At 36.8% G+C, this 18,932-nt stretch overlaps 1 protein-coding gene across 1 annotated transcript; it reads right to left on the reverse strand.

Annotated features, from left to right (window-relative positions):
- Window positions 1–3,400: 3,400 nt before the first annotated feature.
- On the reverse strand, window positions 3,401–15,742 carry LOC140144314 (G-protein coupled receptor GRL101-like). The gene is given in 10 exon segments (XM_072166142.1): window positions 3,401–4,563; window positions 4,566–5,368; window positions 6,763–6,846; window positions 8,495–8,566; window positions 10,894–10,965; window positions 11,116–11,146; window positions 12,777–12,779; window positions 13,349–13,483; window positions 14,033–14,143; window positions 15,529–15,742. Coding segments are annotated over 10 exon segments (1,839 nt in total). The 3' UTR covers window positions 3,401–4,249.
- Window positions 15,743–18,932: the final 3,190 nt, after the last annotated feature.

Below are 18,932 nucleotides of genomic sequence, written 5' to 3' on the forward strand. Positions count from 1 at the left end.
CCGTCGCGGGAGCCAATGTTGAAAAGTAGATCAATTTCTTTTCCTTAACCATTGCTTTATATCAGTTCGGGGCACTCATAATTCACGGACGTCTCTGATATCAAATACTCTTGAAGCGTCATGTCACATAACAGTATCATATTTCAGAGACATCTCATAAATCACACACTCCATAATTTAAAACCCAGTCGCAAACGATATTAGTAATTTTGTTAAACGTGCCAGCGCAATGGGAATAATTTTGTGAGTAGGCCTTATCAGGGTTGTAGCTAGCCTAAGTTGAGTGCCTGCTAATTAGAGCGCAGGCTTGGGTACTCTTTGGGGGTTTTTTTTACTTCATTGCAATCTAAGTGTGTTCTGGGACCATTTGTCAGAATTTGCACAGATAGATATAATTTTTGCACACGTAGATAGTTGCTAAACATAGGAAAGCTTATTCTAATACACTCAGCTTCGTTCCGATGTGCTGCATCGAGTGCCCAGCTGTCAACAAAGCTCGACATATGTAATATCACAGACCCCGTATATGAAATCACTGACCCGTCTTTGAAATCAGAGACGTCTTTGAATTACGAGTGCCCCCGAACTGATATAGGAGAGAAAATGTACAAATTGCGGGGAACAATACAAAAGTCACCCAATCGGGCTACCAAATTGTTGGTTTGGCAACCCTGACTATGAACAAACATCTCATTTACACCTATTGCCACACATGTTGAAGAGTCACCAAATCAATTATGTAAACATTTACTCAAGAGGGTGAAATATCCTTTTTGGAGTTCAATACTGAACATCTCATATACCTTTTCTTCTTTTTGGCAATGGTTCTACTTTCAAAGTAATGAAAATTACGATGTTAAATATTTTCTAATGGAAACATATATGTGACGTGTCATGTCAAAAGGAGACACTTTTGGGCAGGATCGTAAATGGAGAAATAGCCAAAAATCTGGCCCGGGGTGATTTTTTTCACAATTTGGGTTTGTTGCGAATTTGTGATGTTATGAATGTTAAAAATATTGTCTAATAGTTTCAGACCGGAATATAACTGGCATCTTGTATTTTTTGAGACATTTTTCAAGGTAATTCTTATTCTCAACATTGTCAATAATATTTTTAAAGGCCGATATCTCAATTTCCAATTTTATAATACCATAACTTACGAACTCAATATCTTCGCTTAGGAATGTCCGATTTCATTGGGGAAATGGTGTTGTTGAGCAAAATATCTCTACATTTAAGATATGTAAAAACCTCAAAATTGATAACCTGCCCAAAAGTGTCTCCTATTGACATGACACGTCACATATATTATTGATAGAACGTTAGGTTACATTTTTGATAAATTCGTTAAAAGTTATATCAAACGCGCTGGGAAATTAAGAACAGAAATAATTAACTCAAGCAAGAACTAGTATTATGAAGTTGACACTTATTCATGAATGGCCGAAATGTACATATATCTGTAATTATTATTTATATGAGGCTTTTATCGATACAATAAAAACACGTATTTGTTATTGTCCAACAAGAGTATCCTGATGTAAACAATATTAAAAATGATATTGTGCGATTCAAAAATAATATTGTGCATCGTTCATACGCGTATCGCGCGTCACCGCATGGTCACGACACCTGACAGCACCAACACGCGTCACAATACAACAACACAACACAACAACACGGCCACCGTACCGGCTCACAGGTGCCTTTATAAACAAGTAAAACCACAAACTTATAATTTGCGACAATTCTGGATGATAAATTACCTAGGAAATATAATCCACATCTACAAATAAACCTGTATATTTTCTGAATTTGTCTTTGTGGAAGGAAAGAACAGAAAACAAGAAGGTCAAAAGGTAAGTTACTAATGAATGGCTTATTTTCGTGTGATACAAGAATATATTGCACTCGATAGAAAAATATTCTTGTATCACACTCATAGCCATTCAATATTATAAATATTTCTTATGTTTTTGATGAAGACTTTGTACTTCACTTATTTTGTGATGGTTATTATCTTTTATGTGCTGTAGGTTAAATACCACTAATTATGTATTACAAGGGTTTCAATGGGAAAATGGCTAATTTCGGGTGGAAATTTCTCATATTCAGAACTCTCACAGTTAAATGCCACTAATATCAGGTGAAACTATATGAATTAGATGCCAAATGATCAAAAACTCAACATAGGTTGACCTGAGACTTTTCTTGTTTTAACGCACTGAACCGTAAACACCTTAAAATGGCAGTGCGCCCTCGAAGCTAAAAGTTACAATATGGTAGGTCGAATATTTATTAAAAACCGAACCCGTGCGTATGAATTTTGGTACTATTACAACAAAAATGTCATATAATGAGAGAATATAAACCATTTTGAAGCATCAAACCCTTAAAAGTACTTTTTTGGCTATATAACTTGATCAATTTCAGGAATTTTAATGCAGTCTTTTCAGATGCCATGCAAACAAATAGTTACTCGTCGTATTCCCGTGTATCGCCCAGGCCTATTAGTGGTATGTAACATGTAATATTGATGTGGACGCGCCCTCGGGTAGATGAGTGCCACATTTTGTGCATTTTCAACGATGTATCTATGTTGATTTCGCACGTGGAAAATCTTCAAAACTGGCTAAATACGCGATATCCAATCAACGAAATCAATTTTGGCACACTGTGGCATACTAAATGTAAATCGCCACCCCTCTCCCCCAGTTCAATGTTGATGAAAGCCCTTTTTCCATTGGGCTCTCCAGTCTCCCCAACATTGATTGAGGGGGGAATGGGGAGGGAAGAAGAAAGGAGAAGGTGTGTACTTCTCATCAAACATAGTTATACTAATTTCACTGAACTCTCAGAGCGGCAATGAAGAGTTCCAACATATTGTCAAGGTGTGCCAACTATTAAATTCGTTGATTGTCGCTTCGATACAGGACAGTGGTTTAGAATAGATCGACGTCCGTCCAATACCTACGTTTGGAAATCGCAATCTCAATATATATATATGATTCTGAGATTCATAGAAAGTATTTGTTAGTCCGGCAAAAATATTTTTATCCGTCTTAATTTTACTATACTTATAATCAAACACAAATTTACAAACAAGAAATGTTACCTAAAGGTTTGAAATAATTAAAGTGTTATATTATTATTTTATATGATTTACAATGTGTCTTTTATTGTTATTGTTGTCTTAAGTAGAGCAGATGCTTTAAACCCCGTGACCCCGGTACTACCTGCTGATTGGTTAAAAGAAGACTATTAATGACTTACTGACCAATCAGCAACATGGTAAAAATGGTGGTAGGACTGAAGAGGTTTAACCCCATGAGTACTACCGGCTGATTGGCTCAATCAGTCATGGTAATACTCATGGGGTTAAGCCTCTTTTGTCCTACCACTATTCTTACCATGTTGCTGATTGGTTCAATATTAGTCATGTCTTCTTTTAACCAATCAGCAGGTATTTATTATGGAGCTAAACCTTTCAATTCAGCCCTACCACCATTCTTACCATCTTGTTGATTGGTAAAGTCATGTCTTCTTTTAACCAATCAGCAGGTATTATTCATGGAGCTAAACCCCTGAAAATGGCCCTACAACCATTCTTACCATGCTGCTGATTGGCTCATGTCTTATTTTAACCAATCAGCCGGTATGGTTAATCCTCTTCAGTCCTACCACCATTCTTACCATGTTGCTGATTGGTTCAATATTTCATAATAGTCTTCTTTTAACCAATTAGGACTCAGGTAGTACGCATGGGTTTTAAACAATCGGCAACATGGTAAGAATGGTGGTAGGGCTGAAGAGGCTTAACCCCATGACTAAATCATGCTGATTGGGTAAAAGAAGGCCATTATGACTATTATGAGCCAATCAGCAACATGGTAAGAGTGAAATCTTTTGAAATCTTACTTATTTTCATGTAAATTGCCAACATGTCGATCGTTTTGAATTAAGTGATCCACGAAAAAGCTTATTTCTAGAATTTCACTTGATTCGGACACTGACTTTCTGAGTGACGTATATTGCAATTCAATTACAGTTATCCACTGCCGGCAGATAACTCGAACCACTATATCTACTAGCTTTTACTAGAAAGGTACACACAAACCCGGACACAAACATGCAATCTTGGGTTTCTGATGCTATAAACATCTCAACTTTATGAAAGTAATTTGGGAGGTGATTAGGCTGTGACTCACAAAGTGCATCTTTAGTGTAACGATACTACCGGTATAGTTTATATAACCACATTGGTGGAGGCGGTTGATGATGTTACGATAGTCTCTTTAACCGACTTAGATGTACGCTTTTGAGATGACACTACAGACGCGATCGTATACAGATAGGGATTGATAGACGAGTTGATGGGTAAAATAAACACCACCGACCACGTATACATTTGTAATGGTATTACAACAGCACCTGTTTGAGATAAAATCCCCATAAGGATAACCGGCACCCAACAACAAAAATCGGTACCGACTATGGCCGCCATTTTAAGCGCCATTTTGATGTCTTCATCAGCTACATCTGACCGGTTCACTTGTTTTTAGACTGTTTGACGGTCCAAAAGATCTTTACGTAGCACAGGAAAATAGCAACAAAACAAAATAAATTCAAACCGAGAAATATCGCAATTGAAAAATACCAAGCAGGTTTTGAATCATTTGGAACGGACAGAGAAAATGCGTCATCGGAGAGATGATTTCCGATATCGCTTTCTAGAATCTGGTAACTTGATGGACGTGTTATAAGAGGAAGACCAATACACACATCCGATAGATCATACAAATCAGATTCAGGACCAGCAAATATAACCGGTACAACACTGATAACTACCGCAATACACCACAATATACCCACGACAATCCTAGTAGTTGATAATCGCAAACGAAAACGACTGAATGGAAACTGGAGACTAATAAATCGATCGATAGTTATCAATGTGATTAAGAAAACCGATGCCTCACTTGATAAGAGAGACAGGAATCCCGCAACTCTACATGCAATACCAGAACGCCAGCCATCAGAATAGAGGAAATATTCTTCACCAAAATAAACATCAGCACCCGCAATCATGACCATATAAACACCCATCATAAAATCAGAAACTGCCAAATTGCCGATCAAAAAAGACTGAATCGCTGCGACTTTAGATTTGGTTGTTTCTCGAAAGCGCCAAAAACAAACGCCAACATTTCCAACGAGTGCGCTGATACCGAGAATCCACATAGACACTCGTAGAAGTGAATTCTGCATTAGACTGCCACACATAAAAAGCGGTGGTTGTGGTTCCAAAGTGATGCAATGCTCTAAGTTATGAAAATGACAGCACAAATGGTGATCGTCAACGTACCTGGAAAAAAGGAGAGAAAGATGGAAATTCAGTCCAGGTCGCGCCAGCCACTCACCCATGTAGCGTGGCAACTTTCAATATTCTGCACACTGGGCATGCGGGCGATTCGCTTACAAAAGCCATCGAGTATAAAACTGAACTATTACATTCGATCGCTTTGGCAGAAAAGAGAATTGCGCGCAGCTCAGTGTGCACCAATGACGTCATTCGCTTTTCTGCCAAAAAAAAGAAGAAGAAAGAGCGAGTGGGCATTCATTCTAGGACCGGATCAGTGCATAGGACAATTGAATACCTGAGTGGAATAACGGCCCAACTCCAATTTTTACAAAAATGAGTTAGACCCATCATTTTATTGCCAGCAGGCAAAATACTGTTAAATAGTCTTCCAAGTACACTTAATCATGGAAGAAAGGCCCAACTCCATGGAGTTGGGCCCTTCTTCCACAAATATTAGGTTAAAGAGGAATTTTGTTCATCAATGAAATCTGCTTTTCACTACAATAAACTTTCTTGCTAACATCTGCTTACGGAACTGGTACTTGCAGTATATTAGTGGAAGAAGGGCCCAACTCCAGCTCGTATTAAGGCCTGTACCGTTGCCATTGAAACATCATATTTAATTTCGAATGTATGTAATATTGTATGTTCATGTATTGAAGGTGCCCTGAAGATGAAAACATTCTGTCTATAAAAATTTTCAAAATATTAAGTTTTTTCTTAATATCTCAAAAACAGTTTTGATGGAGTTGGGCCCTTCTTCCACTCAGGTATTCAATTCCCTCCATCAAGTCGTGACCTTGAATATTGCCTTACGCTCTACGGTGAAAACCGAGTATTCTTTTGATGAAAGTGGTAGTGCTGAGGACATCTTGAAACAAATGCTCCGAAAGTCTGTCACGCATGTTTGATTAAGCATGTAAAACTACATCATTTTAAAGAAAAGTTGAACACTGATGGCGCTATTTATCTTAAATCGTGTTTTCATATCTACAGGGGGTAGACACTGGTATAATGGCAGAAAAAGAGTAACAAATTTGCAACGATTTTGTATTAAATGTAAGTAATAACATATTATTTGGCTAAATTAAATTTAAAATATGTGTAAATACTAAATAGCGCCCTCAATTTGCACACAAATATAGAGTTTATGGAATAAAAAAGTACCACAAAAAAGCAGAAAAAGATGATAGTTGAAAAAGAAACGAAAACCTATGTTTAAAAGAGCTGGAAATATATGTACATATTAGTGTGATAGTTGTTGGTATTGTCTAAAAGGTCTAAAATTGATCATAATTTAATGGGGGTTTTTTTTGTTTGTTTTGTGGTCACATTACAGGAACAATTGTATCTGAAAATGTGGTAGCCTCTTAAAATTATTGGTACGGCGTACTTACAGAATTTCAAGTGATTCGAGTGCGTCCACAGCCGTGTCTTCAATCATAAGTCTCTCTAAATCATCTTGATTGCGTACTAAGATACTGAAATAAAAAATAAAAAAAGCCTTTTCTCGTAGGATATTTGACATATTCCAAAGGAATATAACGTAGCTAAGCCTGGGTTTTATAATCATGATAATATACACTATTATATCGATTGAATTGTAACATCTTCAATTATAAAATATTTCATTTTGTTCAGTAAACTTAACATACACAAAGAATGAATACGGCTAAAACAGAGCGCTGAAAGATCCTTGATTTTGATAATTTAAGCTCTAAGATACCCCCTCCCCAATTGCCAATTCCTCTAACATTTAAGTTTTGTCAAGCGATTTTTAACCAGAAATAAAAAAAAAAAATCCCTGAGAGTTATGTAAAGAAAACACATTCAAAAGTGATGATAGCTTCATTTTGGTTACATCCAAGAAAGCAGTGTCATGATGGTATAGCAAAGATACAATGCTGGTTATCATGGTTATTCTGTCTTCTGGTGTAATGCATCGTCATTATTAAATGACGTCATTAATGTCGTAGAGAATAGGAGACGATATTTTTGCACTTCCTCAACAAAATACTATGTTTATTGGCAAGTTCTATAATTATTAATACTATACAATCTGTGTGTTCTATGTATTATCATATAACCGACTTACAGTGTTTTAAGCTGCTTCAACCCGACAAAAGCGTGTGATAGAATTCTCGTCAGTGGCATATCGTTCATGAATCTAAGCAAAAAGTCAAGTGATCAGAAAGATTATTTACATGCGATATACATAAAAGCTGGGTGGAATCTCCAGGGCCGGATCTACCTTTTGGGGGGGCCTGGGCCAGTACAAAATTTGGAGGCCCCAAACTCACCATCTGAGTAAGGTATGTGTATGAAGGTGGCCAAGTTTAGGTTTAAGTGTAAGATCGACAGTGGTGGCGGAATCATTACAATTTAGAGGCAGATGAGCTTACACTTTACATGTAAATTTGTGTGCGAAACGCGTGAAAAAATCTCAATTTCAGACTATTTAGCCCACAATGAAGCGCAAAATATTGCAATTTTGCCCTATTTCGGCCCGTGAGTGACATGGTGTTTTTGGCTAAAATGATGCAGAGTGCAATTGTGGGGGCCCAAAAAATTTCGGGGCCCTGGGCCCGGGCCCATTTGGCCCAATGGTAAATCCGGCCATGTGAATCCCGTTTTCTCGTCATTAGTGGAGAGTAGGCTGGTTCCTCTCATTTTGTGAATTTTAGTAAAAAACCTTCTTATGCAAAATGTTACTAATTTTCAATAACGTTTAGAAGGTGCTACAGGACTTTTGCATATGAAGTCAATGGGATGTTTCGTTATCCTAGCATCCTCTTTTTATGACATTTTTTAGAACACCAGTATTTGCCCTTGGAAGCGGTTGTTTAGTAGATGCTCATGCCATGTTTCTGGGAATATAACATGTACAATGAAAATAAAACACCATACAACAATTTCCATTGACTTCCCATGCAAAAGTTCCAATTCGGATATTAGAATTCCCTAACTTTTATTCAAAGGTGATCAATTTTTGCATGTGATATTTTTCACGCAAGATGTAGTCCATGCTGACAAGCTATGTACTTCGTTGCAGGTGTCAAATTTGTTCAGTTTTATCTGTCGCAACAATGGAGAGTCAGGCGCCTGCAAAACACAGAGTAGTATACTTACAAAGTTTCCAGCATCGCCAGTTCTTCAAACACGCGATTTTCAAAAGTCGTAATATTGTTCTTGGACAAATCGCTGAAAAGATATAAAAATGTTGAACTATTATTTTAAAAAACATAACAGCAACCACGGAGTGAATAACAAAACGTGATGAATAATGTCTGTGTCTAAATTTCATTCATTAAGCGACTAAAAGAAACCCCTGCTCTACAGGGTGTACCAAAATGATTGGTACCGAGGACTTCTCATTTTTACTGATTTTTTTTTACTATTTGCTGTACCAGTTTGGGGTAAATTGTTTAAATATTTGTAATTATAGTAGTTTTATCTTCTCTAAGAATTTTAGATCATAAAGATAGCACATTCTGTTCAGAAGTTACATGATTCTAAAGGAAAGTAGGTGGTTTTACACTTTTCGTCGTAACGCTGGATCAGTAGCGCACCATTTTCAAAGCTCTATTTTACTACAAATACCTTGTATGTTGAAAATCATGGAAATGTTTATTTTCTTCCTTGCCTATTTCTTCATTCATAATACATATATAAATGTTCATAATCAATATTTATTGGTTGAGAGTAATATTATTGACTTGAATCATTTTGGTGGGGTGAAAGAAATTTGTGTATGAACATCTTCCAGGGCGGTAATTTAAATTGGAGTATAAGATGCATTGAGATTACTAAGTAGATGGTGTCGCAGAATGGCTATAGACTGTAGACAGTGTAGGTTAGACCTGGTAAAAGTTATTGGAATGGCTCCACAGTATTCCACACTTTAGCGAACATTCATAGTAAAGAATTACTGGTTTACACGCAGCTATAAAGTCAAGTGCAGAGAAGATAGTTTCCAAGAGCAAGGAGTTTCCAAGAGCAAGGAGTATCCCATGCAAACATGCTATAACTTGCATTGTTTCAATAATTTGATATGGGCATGGATCCATCCCAGGTGTTAAGTTCATTTAAGATAGGACTTCGCCTCACGCTGCCAGAGTCGTTAGTCAGGGACGTCAGGAATTATCTTTCTAAAAGCATGTGTAAAGTAAATTTATGTTATGTAGACTGAGGTGAGATATTGAAGAGCATGTATGCAATAAATAGTTCAAGCAGTGAACCTATCCATCTTGTGTTGTGTAAGTAAAACCATGATTACGCCGATTTTCGTTTAAATGACAATAGCTCCCAGATGCATCAACCTATAACCTATTATCTTCAGATTATTAGATCAATAAGTTAACATATGTCCCTTTCTATTTATAGTACAAAAACTATATTAATTAGTCATTTAATATTTTTGATATATTTTTGAAAATGTCACATAGCCCGGTACCAATCATTTTGATACACCCTGTACGGGTGGTCTGATATTCTCTTTTGCAACATTTTGACAATCTTGTGGATAAAAAAAATTCAGTCAAAATCAGTCCACTTTATCCAAAAACGGCTGATTAAATTGCATACAGCTAAAAAAAGCAAGGTTCGGTCGGGCACATAGAGGATATTTTCCGTTGCCTTAAGGGCTCGTTCGCCCACCTCTGCATAGTATTTTTGTTGGACCTGAGAATAGACCAGACACACCAGATTACATTTTGAAAACTAGCTAGACTTTATAAATCTAATGCTATATACTTACAGTGTATGTAGCTGGGATAAAAAGCCAACCATCATATGCAAATTTTGACATTTAAAGCCATAATGTTGGTTAATTTTTTTTTCAAACCTGATTTTTTATTGCATATTTGTAATGTGTATACACATGTCCCAACTCGCACCTAAATGGAATCGACCAAATTTGTTGTCTTTTTATAGGTCAACAGAGCAAAGCTCGACAAAAAGTCATAAGTTCATGAAAAAAGCCTCACTAACCGCTAAATAGGGGTATCCAACTAGACTGCCCCCGCAGAGCAAGAAAGACCCACTAACCACTAAATATGGATATCCAACTAGATTGCCCCGCAGGGCAACAAAGAACCAGCAACCGTGAAATTGTATACATCCAAGAAGATAGAGGGCAGGGCTTGAAGAATGAGGGAAATTGTGGGGTGAAAGTTTTAAAAAATAGAATATATATTCTATGGTGTCAAGGTCACTGGACTTTCTTGCCCTACGGGGCCCTTTTATATTTAGTCATCGTATGGGAGTCTCCGGTCTCGGGCCTGCCGGCCCTGCGGCCTTGGATGGTTTTTTAATGGATATTAGGGCCTAGTATCAACTAAAAAACATCAAGGCCGCATGGCCAGCAGGCCCGAGGCCGGAGACGAGACTCCCATACGATGACTAAACACTCCAAGTGAGTTCCAATATAAAATGTATTTTTTATTGTCCTCACATTGTACATATAGTGTAGAATAATGTCACTTTCCAACTATATACAATGATTTGTGAATTAGTAGATCTACACTTACAGCCATGTCAGGTTCAGTAATCCGTCGAATGTCCGGGTTCGAATCTCATTAATGCTATTTCCTGCAAGTGACCTGACATAAAAAGGAGAATGAGGAACATTTGGCATTTAGATTTAATTTTAATTCGTCACTAGTTAGTAATTACGATAATTATTTTTTGAATAAAATTAATATCAAAATGTTTTTTAATCGTTTGTTAATATAATTATTGTTCGTAATTACAATGTTTGAAGTCCAGCCAATCCTTTGAACATGCCTGGTGAGAGTGTGTTGTACTGACTTCCCGACAACGTTCTGAAAAACAACATGATAATATAGTATTTTAGTTATATATACTAAATTAGAAGACTTTTTCAACTTTATCAACACTACTTACACTAGTGGAAATATTTAAAATGAGAATTCGTTCAAAGCGATGAGAATTGGACAAAACTATATGAATCGGAACTTCGAAATATTAATTAACGTGTCAACAACCTGTCACAAGTGTTAATTTGTCTCATTTAAAACAATGTGATAGGTGGTTGACCCGTTAATTGGTATTTCTCATTTTTTGGATGAGAAAGTTTCATAGAAATGAGAAAAATTTCAAATGCTCATAATGTAGTGAATTAGCATAAATGGCGGTACATTGCAAGTGCATTTCAGAATGCTAATTGCTGACGAAGTTTAGAAAATATCACCTCAAAGTCCAATAAATTTGATAATGACAGAAAATGCTGCATTAAGCATGATAAGTCCGAAATTGTAGCGTAGCGTAAACATGGTAAAGCTTTACGCGCTTCGCGCGGAATTATTTATTTACTCACAAGGTATGTGCTGTTCTTGCGAGATTACTGATAGTTTCATCAGTCCAGTCGCTTTGGCAGTTGACTTGAAAGACCGGTATTTGATCTTTATCACTTGTTCCTGGAGTGCTGTACTTACAGCGACAATTTAATGGGCATCGTTTTATATCTAGAAGAACAAAGATCAACACAAATGTAGGCATCCTATCGGCATAAAAAATAACCATGTTCGAGAACTGTACATTTGAACAGTATGCTTCGACTATATTTGTAAATACGTATACAAATACGCACGTGACCCATGGGCACGACATACCAAGACCAGCAAGAGTGACCAAATCCTCATGTCATTGTAAAGGATAGGAACTCTTTAGATAAATATTATCAAATTTAAAGCCATATTATAACATTTCTTTAAAAATAGATTTGTATTTATTTTCCATAAAATGTTAGCTTTTACTGTCAGATATATCCCCTTTTAATTTTGAGCCGAATAAGTGAGGTAAAGCAAAATTTGTAATTTACTACTAGCGCTAACTGCGGTTGTAATTACGATCTTCTGGCGTGTGTGGGTGGGGTGTGTGTGTGTGTGTCCCGCACGCCGTGTACGTAGTATGTGTTATGAACATCGCATACGCGTTCGACTAATATTTCTATCGTAATAATAAAACGACGGTTCCGGCGGTTTATTCAAAATCTCGGATTTAGACGAAACTACGACACCTAAAGTCTTTTTGCAGAGCATCTTTGTTTACTAAAGTACATTACAATCGTGTAAAAACCTTAATTTAAAATTTTTTTGAGAGCGTTCTCCTCAGCAAATGTTATAATATGGCTTTAAATATTAATTGAATATCAAAATTATTATGCATGGGGGACTTCGAATTGTAATATGTTATCAAAAACAACATTTTAAAAGCATTTTCCGTGACGGAAAAAATATTTTTCAATGGAAACGTTTACAATAATATATAATCACAAAGTTGAACAAAATGGGCAATTTTGCTGCACTGTAGTCTCGTGTTGTTTACCGCCTTTGCATTCAAATGTACAGGAAGACCACCGCTATATGTAGATGGTCACTTCGAGACTTACTGCCTATAATGAAAGACAAAGATAAAAGAGACTAAATCGTGTCTGAGGGCAAAGGCGCGCCATGATTGGTTGCCGACCTGCACAGTACGGCATTTTCTGTCTATTTGTCAGAATTTCAGACGCGAATTAGTCTTGCTATCTTTGTCTTTCATTATATCAGCTCTTATGGCAGCGCAGACGTGGTCACGTACGTATTTATAAATAAGTATTTATAAATATAGTCGAAGCATACTGCTGAATGACCAGTTTGAAATCAGGATGAAAAATGTCTTAAAATGAGTACCGACAAGCCTAGTATTGGTTCAATGGTTCTTTACTGCTCTTATTTATATTTTCTTTGCCGTTTATACCCGACTGACCCTAAAAAGAGAACTCTTTTCCAAAATCTGAAAAAATATGATAATCCTTTGACCAAACAGAATATATATCATTTTATTGTGCATTTTTTCAAACGAAATACCAATTAAGGGCTTGCCCACCTTGAATATCAAAAGTACAAAAGTATTCAAATATGAAGTAGTACGTGTAATTCATTTACATTATTTTGCGATTGTATTTTAATCTTATTTTACCACATTCAGTCTCGTCGTCTCCCATTGGACAATCACGGTTACCATCACACACGGTTTCCATGTCAACACATTTCAGAGCTTCAGACAAATCATTGGAAACGGCACACTTATAGGAATCTGGACAATGGATGTTTTCTGTTTAAGAAAATATGTTAATGTATACGTATTATAAACTGTATTGTTGTAACGTGATTTATTCTTAATTGAGGAAACTTGGCCAGCGAGGTACCGGGAATAATACGCCTGCACTATGACCACAATGGCCTCGTCCATGCACAAAAAGTAACTCAGCTGTTATAAATACGCCTATAGATTCAGAACTAATAATTGTTTTCACAATATTTCAACTAAGGATGATTTATTTACACGCATTTTGATACCCCATTCGTCAAATGTCGTTCAATATTAACAACACAGTAGTGCTTTTACAGAAAAATACCCGAATGATCAAGGGGAATGAGTCACATGTCGGCCCTGGTCAAACATGAGTTTTACACATGTTTCTAAAGAGGACATTTGGAGCTTTCAGAAACTGAAAACCCCATCTTGAAGCTTCTTGATACAACTTTTCTTTCAATTAATATTCACATTAGCTCAATTATTTTTGTAAAAATGCATAATATTCTAAAAGGAAAGTCCTTGATCTGAATATCGAATGATTTGGGGTGTACGTATTTTACTCACCGCATTGACTTTCTTCTGCCGAGTTCACACAATCATTAAAACCATTGCAACGGGCTTCGACGCTGACACATACTCTATTTCCACAGTCAATATCGTTTGGGTGGCAAATTTCTGCGAATGGAATAAAGAACGTTCACTTTGGATCGTTTAAATCAATTAATTCGGATTGCATTAGGCAGCTAAGAACGAAACCATTTAATATTGATCAGTATCATAAGCGTAACTAACGCAGAGGTGATCTCGACAACGTCTATTCGGGCATTTTCTTCTTCATCGTCTTCATTTCCTTCGCCTTCTTCTCCGTACTCTTCTCCTCATATTCCTTCTCCTTCTTTTCCTCTTTCTGTTTTCTTCTTCTTTTTCCTCTTTCTGTTTTCTTCTTCTTATTCTGGTGGAACGGTCACCAGGTTCTATCGGTTCTCGGGGTATATCGTGTTTAAAAAAAAACAGAACAGTAGGGCTGCTGTCAATTTCAAGGTCTTTCAGGCGTTAAGCTGAATTTATACTCCATCGCTGAGCGACGAGTGATTGGTATTTGACCAATAAGGTAGCGCGATTTTCCCAATGCCACAAATTAGCTAAAAACCAATCGTTATCGCTCAGCGATGTAGTATAAATTCAGATTTACACGGGGACGTTTGTATCAACGTTGCAAATCGCAACCTCTTTTAATACGGCTGATCTCTACAGAGTTCAATGGACAATCTGCACGTATGAACCGCACGTATCGATGTTGCCAAATTTTCACACCTCATTGTTGGTTTTATATAATGATTTCTTACAAACTAAATGGATCATATTAATAATTAGACTTTCCTCCGTATAATGTTCAATATCTTTTACTGTCTTTACTGTAAAACGGACAAAATTGTGAATTTTCTACGTTGTCCGTGCGTTCATTTCGTTCGTGCAGAATATAGTGCAAAACAGGACGTGATTTTGAACAGTTAGATGGGCTTACGATCACGGCGTACGGGAATCTCAACTTCTTTAATTAAGTCTTCTTCGACTTCAAGTTTATCAGTCTATGGCAGGTATATTGTACAATTGAAGAGAACAACTTGTTTTTTCACGCGATAAACCAGGTTTATCGGCGAAAAAACAAGTTTCTAGCTCGAGAAACCAAATTCTTCAAAAACTGTGCTTTTCGAATCGACAATCCTGGTTTTGCAAATCGACGGACCGATAAACTAGGTTTATCAAAAACTTGTCGCATCGATAACCCTGGTTTTTCAATCGAAATACAAGGTTTATCAAATTCGATAAGGTGTTTTTTTAAAAACCTGGTTTCTCGATTGAAAAAAAGTTTTTCAAAAAACGTTGTTTTTCAAATCGAGTAACTTGGTTGTCCGAATCGAGAAAGCAGGTTTATCGATCAAAAAACCTGGTTTATCACCGAAAAACCAAGGTTCTCTCTTTCATTGTCCAAAATACGCACCATACCAGTTATATTATTTAAAAAGAAAAGTTAAACAAACTTATGTAAGACAACAAACCTGCTGTGTTCCAATCACGTAAATGGATGTCAAACCCACGCCTGGTTCCCGTTCTATCGCTGACGAATTTGATCCAAATTTGGTGCTCCAGAGAAACAATACGGCGTATTTTGACCATCCCAGTAAGTGTAGCAATAGTGGACTCGGCGTCTGATGGGTCTTCACCATCACCAATGATAAGAAAGTCATAATTTCTTTCCAAGTCGAAGTCCATGATATCAATTACTATTGGAGTACCTTCTACGCTCTCCACAAGATACGAGCAGAGAAGATCGGTGAGGTAGCTACCAGGATAATTTGCAGACGTCAAATTTTTCACATCACCGTATTCTATGAATATGTTTCTGGCGCCACATGTACCTATTGATTAATGGGCAAAGGGAACTTTATGGAACCATTTCGCACAATTATTGTTTGTGATGTCCACGGTTGTTTGATGTATATATTATTAACTAAATGCAAACTATAGATGGCGCTATTTATCAAAAATCGTATTTCTTTATTTGCAAGGGGTAGGTGATTAATACTGTCATTAAAACATCTGGAATAGGTGAAACAAGCAAAAAGGAAATTTTATAAACATATTTCATCAAACAAGAAAAGGAATTATCTGTATTAAAAGCTTGAAAGGGTAATTTCCAGTAACTAAATAGCGCCACCAATTTTGTCATTAATAGATACATTTTATATCCCAAAAAGCTATAAAAATGCTATAAAAGTGAATAATTTTGTCAAAGAGGGGAAATCAAAGTTGAGAATGACTCAAAAGCATATGTATACATTAGCATGATATCACATTTAGCTGTTAAAGCCTAAAATTTGGTTGTACATGATGTTTTGTTTGAAAACAAACAACCGTGTGTCAAAATCTGTTAAATTCCCTTACGAAAATGGCACGCAGTTTTTGAACGCATGCAGCATGTAAGCAGCACGCGTGCCGCACCGCATGCAGCACGTGTGCAGTTGGTAGCGTGCGGATGCGTATATTTGGAACGAGGCACGCATGCAGGGAAGCGTGCAGATGCTTGCTGCATGCGTGCAGGTCATGAGTGTGTGCAGTTTGCATGCAGCATGCAAATCCATTAGCGTGCACTGCATGCGTGCAGCACGTACTGGCCATATATATGCGAGATAAAATCATGAAAAAAAAAAATCAAAAATAATGGTTAACAGTGTATACTGTCCTTACAATTAGTCTTACATAACCTGGCTATCCATTTCACAATGAACCAAAATTGCCTAGCTTAATTTTATACAAGTCACTTATCTAACTTAACCTACCTGATTTTGAACCTGGAACCTTTTGCATGGGAGTCTGATGCTTTACCATTTGAGCTATTGGGGTATACACATTTGATTAAGTGTTTTAAGTTAATATAAGCAATATTTTGATGACTAAACCGGCCAAAGTGCATAATTTTATGAATATTGATCAAATTTACTGTGAATATTGATAACATTCACTATAAAAATGTTGAATTTTGTTTTGATTTTTTGCAGTTACTGTTGATTCATATTGCAATGCCAACTATCAAAAAAGAAATGGCATTCCAACATTGGCCCAATGATGCAATGCCTACTATTGAAACAGGAATGGAATTCCAACATTGGCCCAATGTTGCAATATCAACTTTCGAAACAGGAATGACATTCCAACATCGGCCTAATGTTGCAATGCCAACTATCGAAACAGGAATGGCATTCCAACATTGGCCCAGTGTTTCAATGCCAACTATCAAAACAGGAATGGCATTCCAACATTGGCCCAAAGTTGAAATGCCAACTATCGAAACAAGAATTTGCTTGCCCTCCCCTCTAGACCTGCCAAAAAATGCTTGCCCCCTCCCCTGTTGGCCTGCCAAAAATTGCTTGCCCCCCCCCCCCCTGTTTCTCCCCAAAAATCTTGGTCCGAAGGCTAACTTATTTATTCATTGTAAACATTTAAATATTTTCACTTCTAGATCACTTCTTGATGTCAGTTGTGTAAAGGTGAATTAGTCATTGAAAATCCTGCATGCATGCAGCATTTTACCTTTACTGCTTCTGGAAACCCGGTATGCGTGCAGCATTCTAACTTTGTGATCTGGAAATCCTGCATGCATGCAGCAATATGCGTGCTGCATGCAAGATGCGTGCAATTTGCATGCAGTCCTACAGTCCGCACACAAGTGTAGTCTGCACGTAATTTGCGTACAGATTGGTAGTCTGCTCGCAGGTTCTGCAAGCAAATTGTGTGCGCGGTGGATATTTGTGTGCGGTGCCTGCATGCACACAGCTGGTTCGCACACATGAACACGCAACCAGCAGGCCTTGCTTGCATGCTGCACACATCTGCACGTGTGCTGCACACTGCCGCACGCGTGCTGCATGCTTCCGCACACATTTTTCATTGCTTGCATTTTCGTAAGGGTTAAAAGGTAAAATTAACATGTTATTAAAACATTGAAGCTATATTCCTATAATAAACAATTACGATGAGGACGATGAGGATTTAATAAATAAGATTATAATAATAATGACGGCAACAACAGGACAATAATAATAATAATAATAATAATAATAATAATAATAATAATAATTATAATAACTTAATACCACAGTTTTTCTCGTCAGCTTGGTCTGGACAAATAGCACGTCCATCACATTTGCTCTCATCAAGAAGACAGAAAAGCGCCCTCTCGAGGTTGCAGGTAAATTCGCCCTGATCACAAGTAGCTGTTTGGCAAAATACAAATATTATGTACATTTTTCAATTTAACTAAATATTGCAAAGAACTTTTATAAGATGAAGAATGTGCTATGCTAGCTATGCACCATATTATAAATATTAAGAATATGCCGACATCGTACGCTGTACCACAAGACAGAATATTATTATTTGTAGAATAACTTTAAGGGTAGACTAGGTATTTTCATTATCTAAATCAATATATTATTGAAAAATAACACTGATGTTTTTGAGAAAGTTCATTGTACAAATCATATAATTTAAAAACTTGCTTGATTTATTGTTGTGAATGAGTTATGTACGTTTTACAAAAGTGTTGTTGTTTCAGCCCTCTTTACAACAGAACTCAAGAACCACAGGACCTACAAGAGTATATCTGTGATATTCGAACTCTTCTACACACTCGCTATGAAATGATCAAAGCATTTTTTTCCAAAGCTCACTACCATTCGCAAGATACTGTGAACTACCAACTCGCAACAGTTTAAAATAGTTGCCAACCTTTAAATGATAACTAACCGTTCCTTTCTGTATTTTTCACATACGCGAAAAATCCTTCATCATTCCAAGACGTTGTGGAAATAAACGACAGCCACATTGTTGAATGGAGTACGATAACAGATTTGGGTATTTCCAACTCGGTGCCTGACATTTCTAGTATGGTAACATCGCCCTC

This window comes from Amphiura filiformis, chromosome 2, assembly GCF_039555335.1.
Source record: "Amphiura filiformis chromosome 2, Afil_fr2py, whole genome shotgun sequence".
NCBI classification, from domain to species: domain Eukaryota; kingdom Metazoa; phylum Echinodermata; class Ophiuroidea; order Amphilepidida; family Amphiuridae; genus Amphiura; species Amphiura filiformis.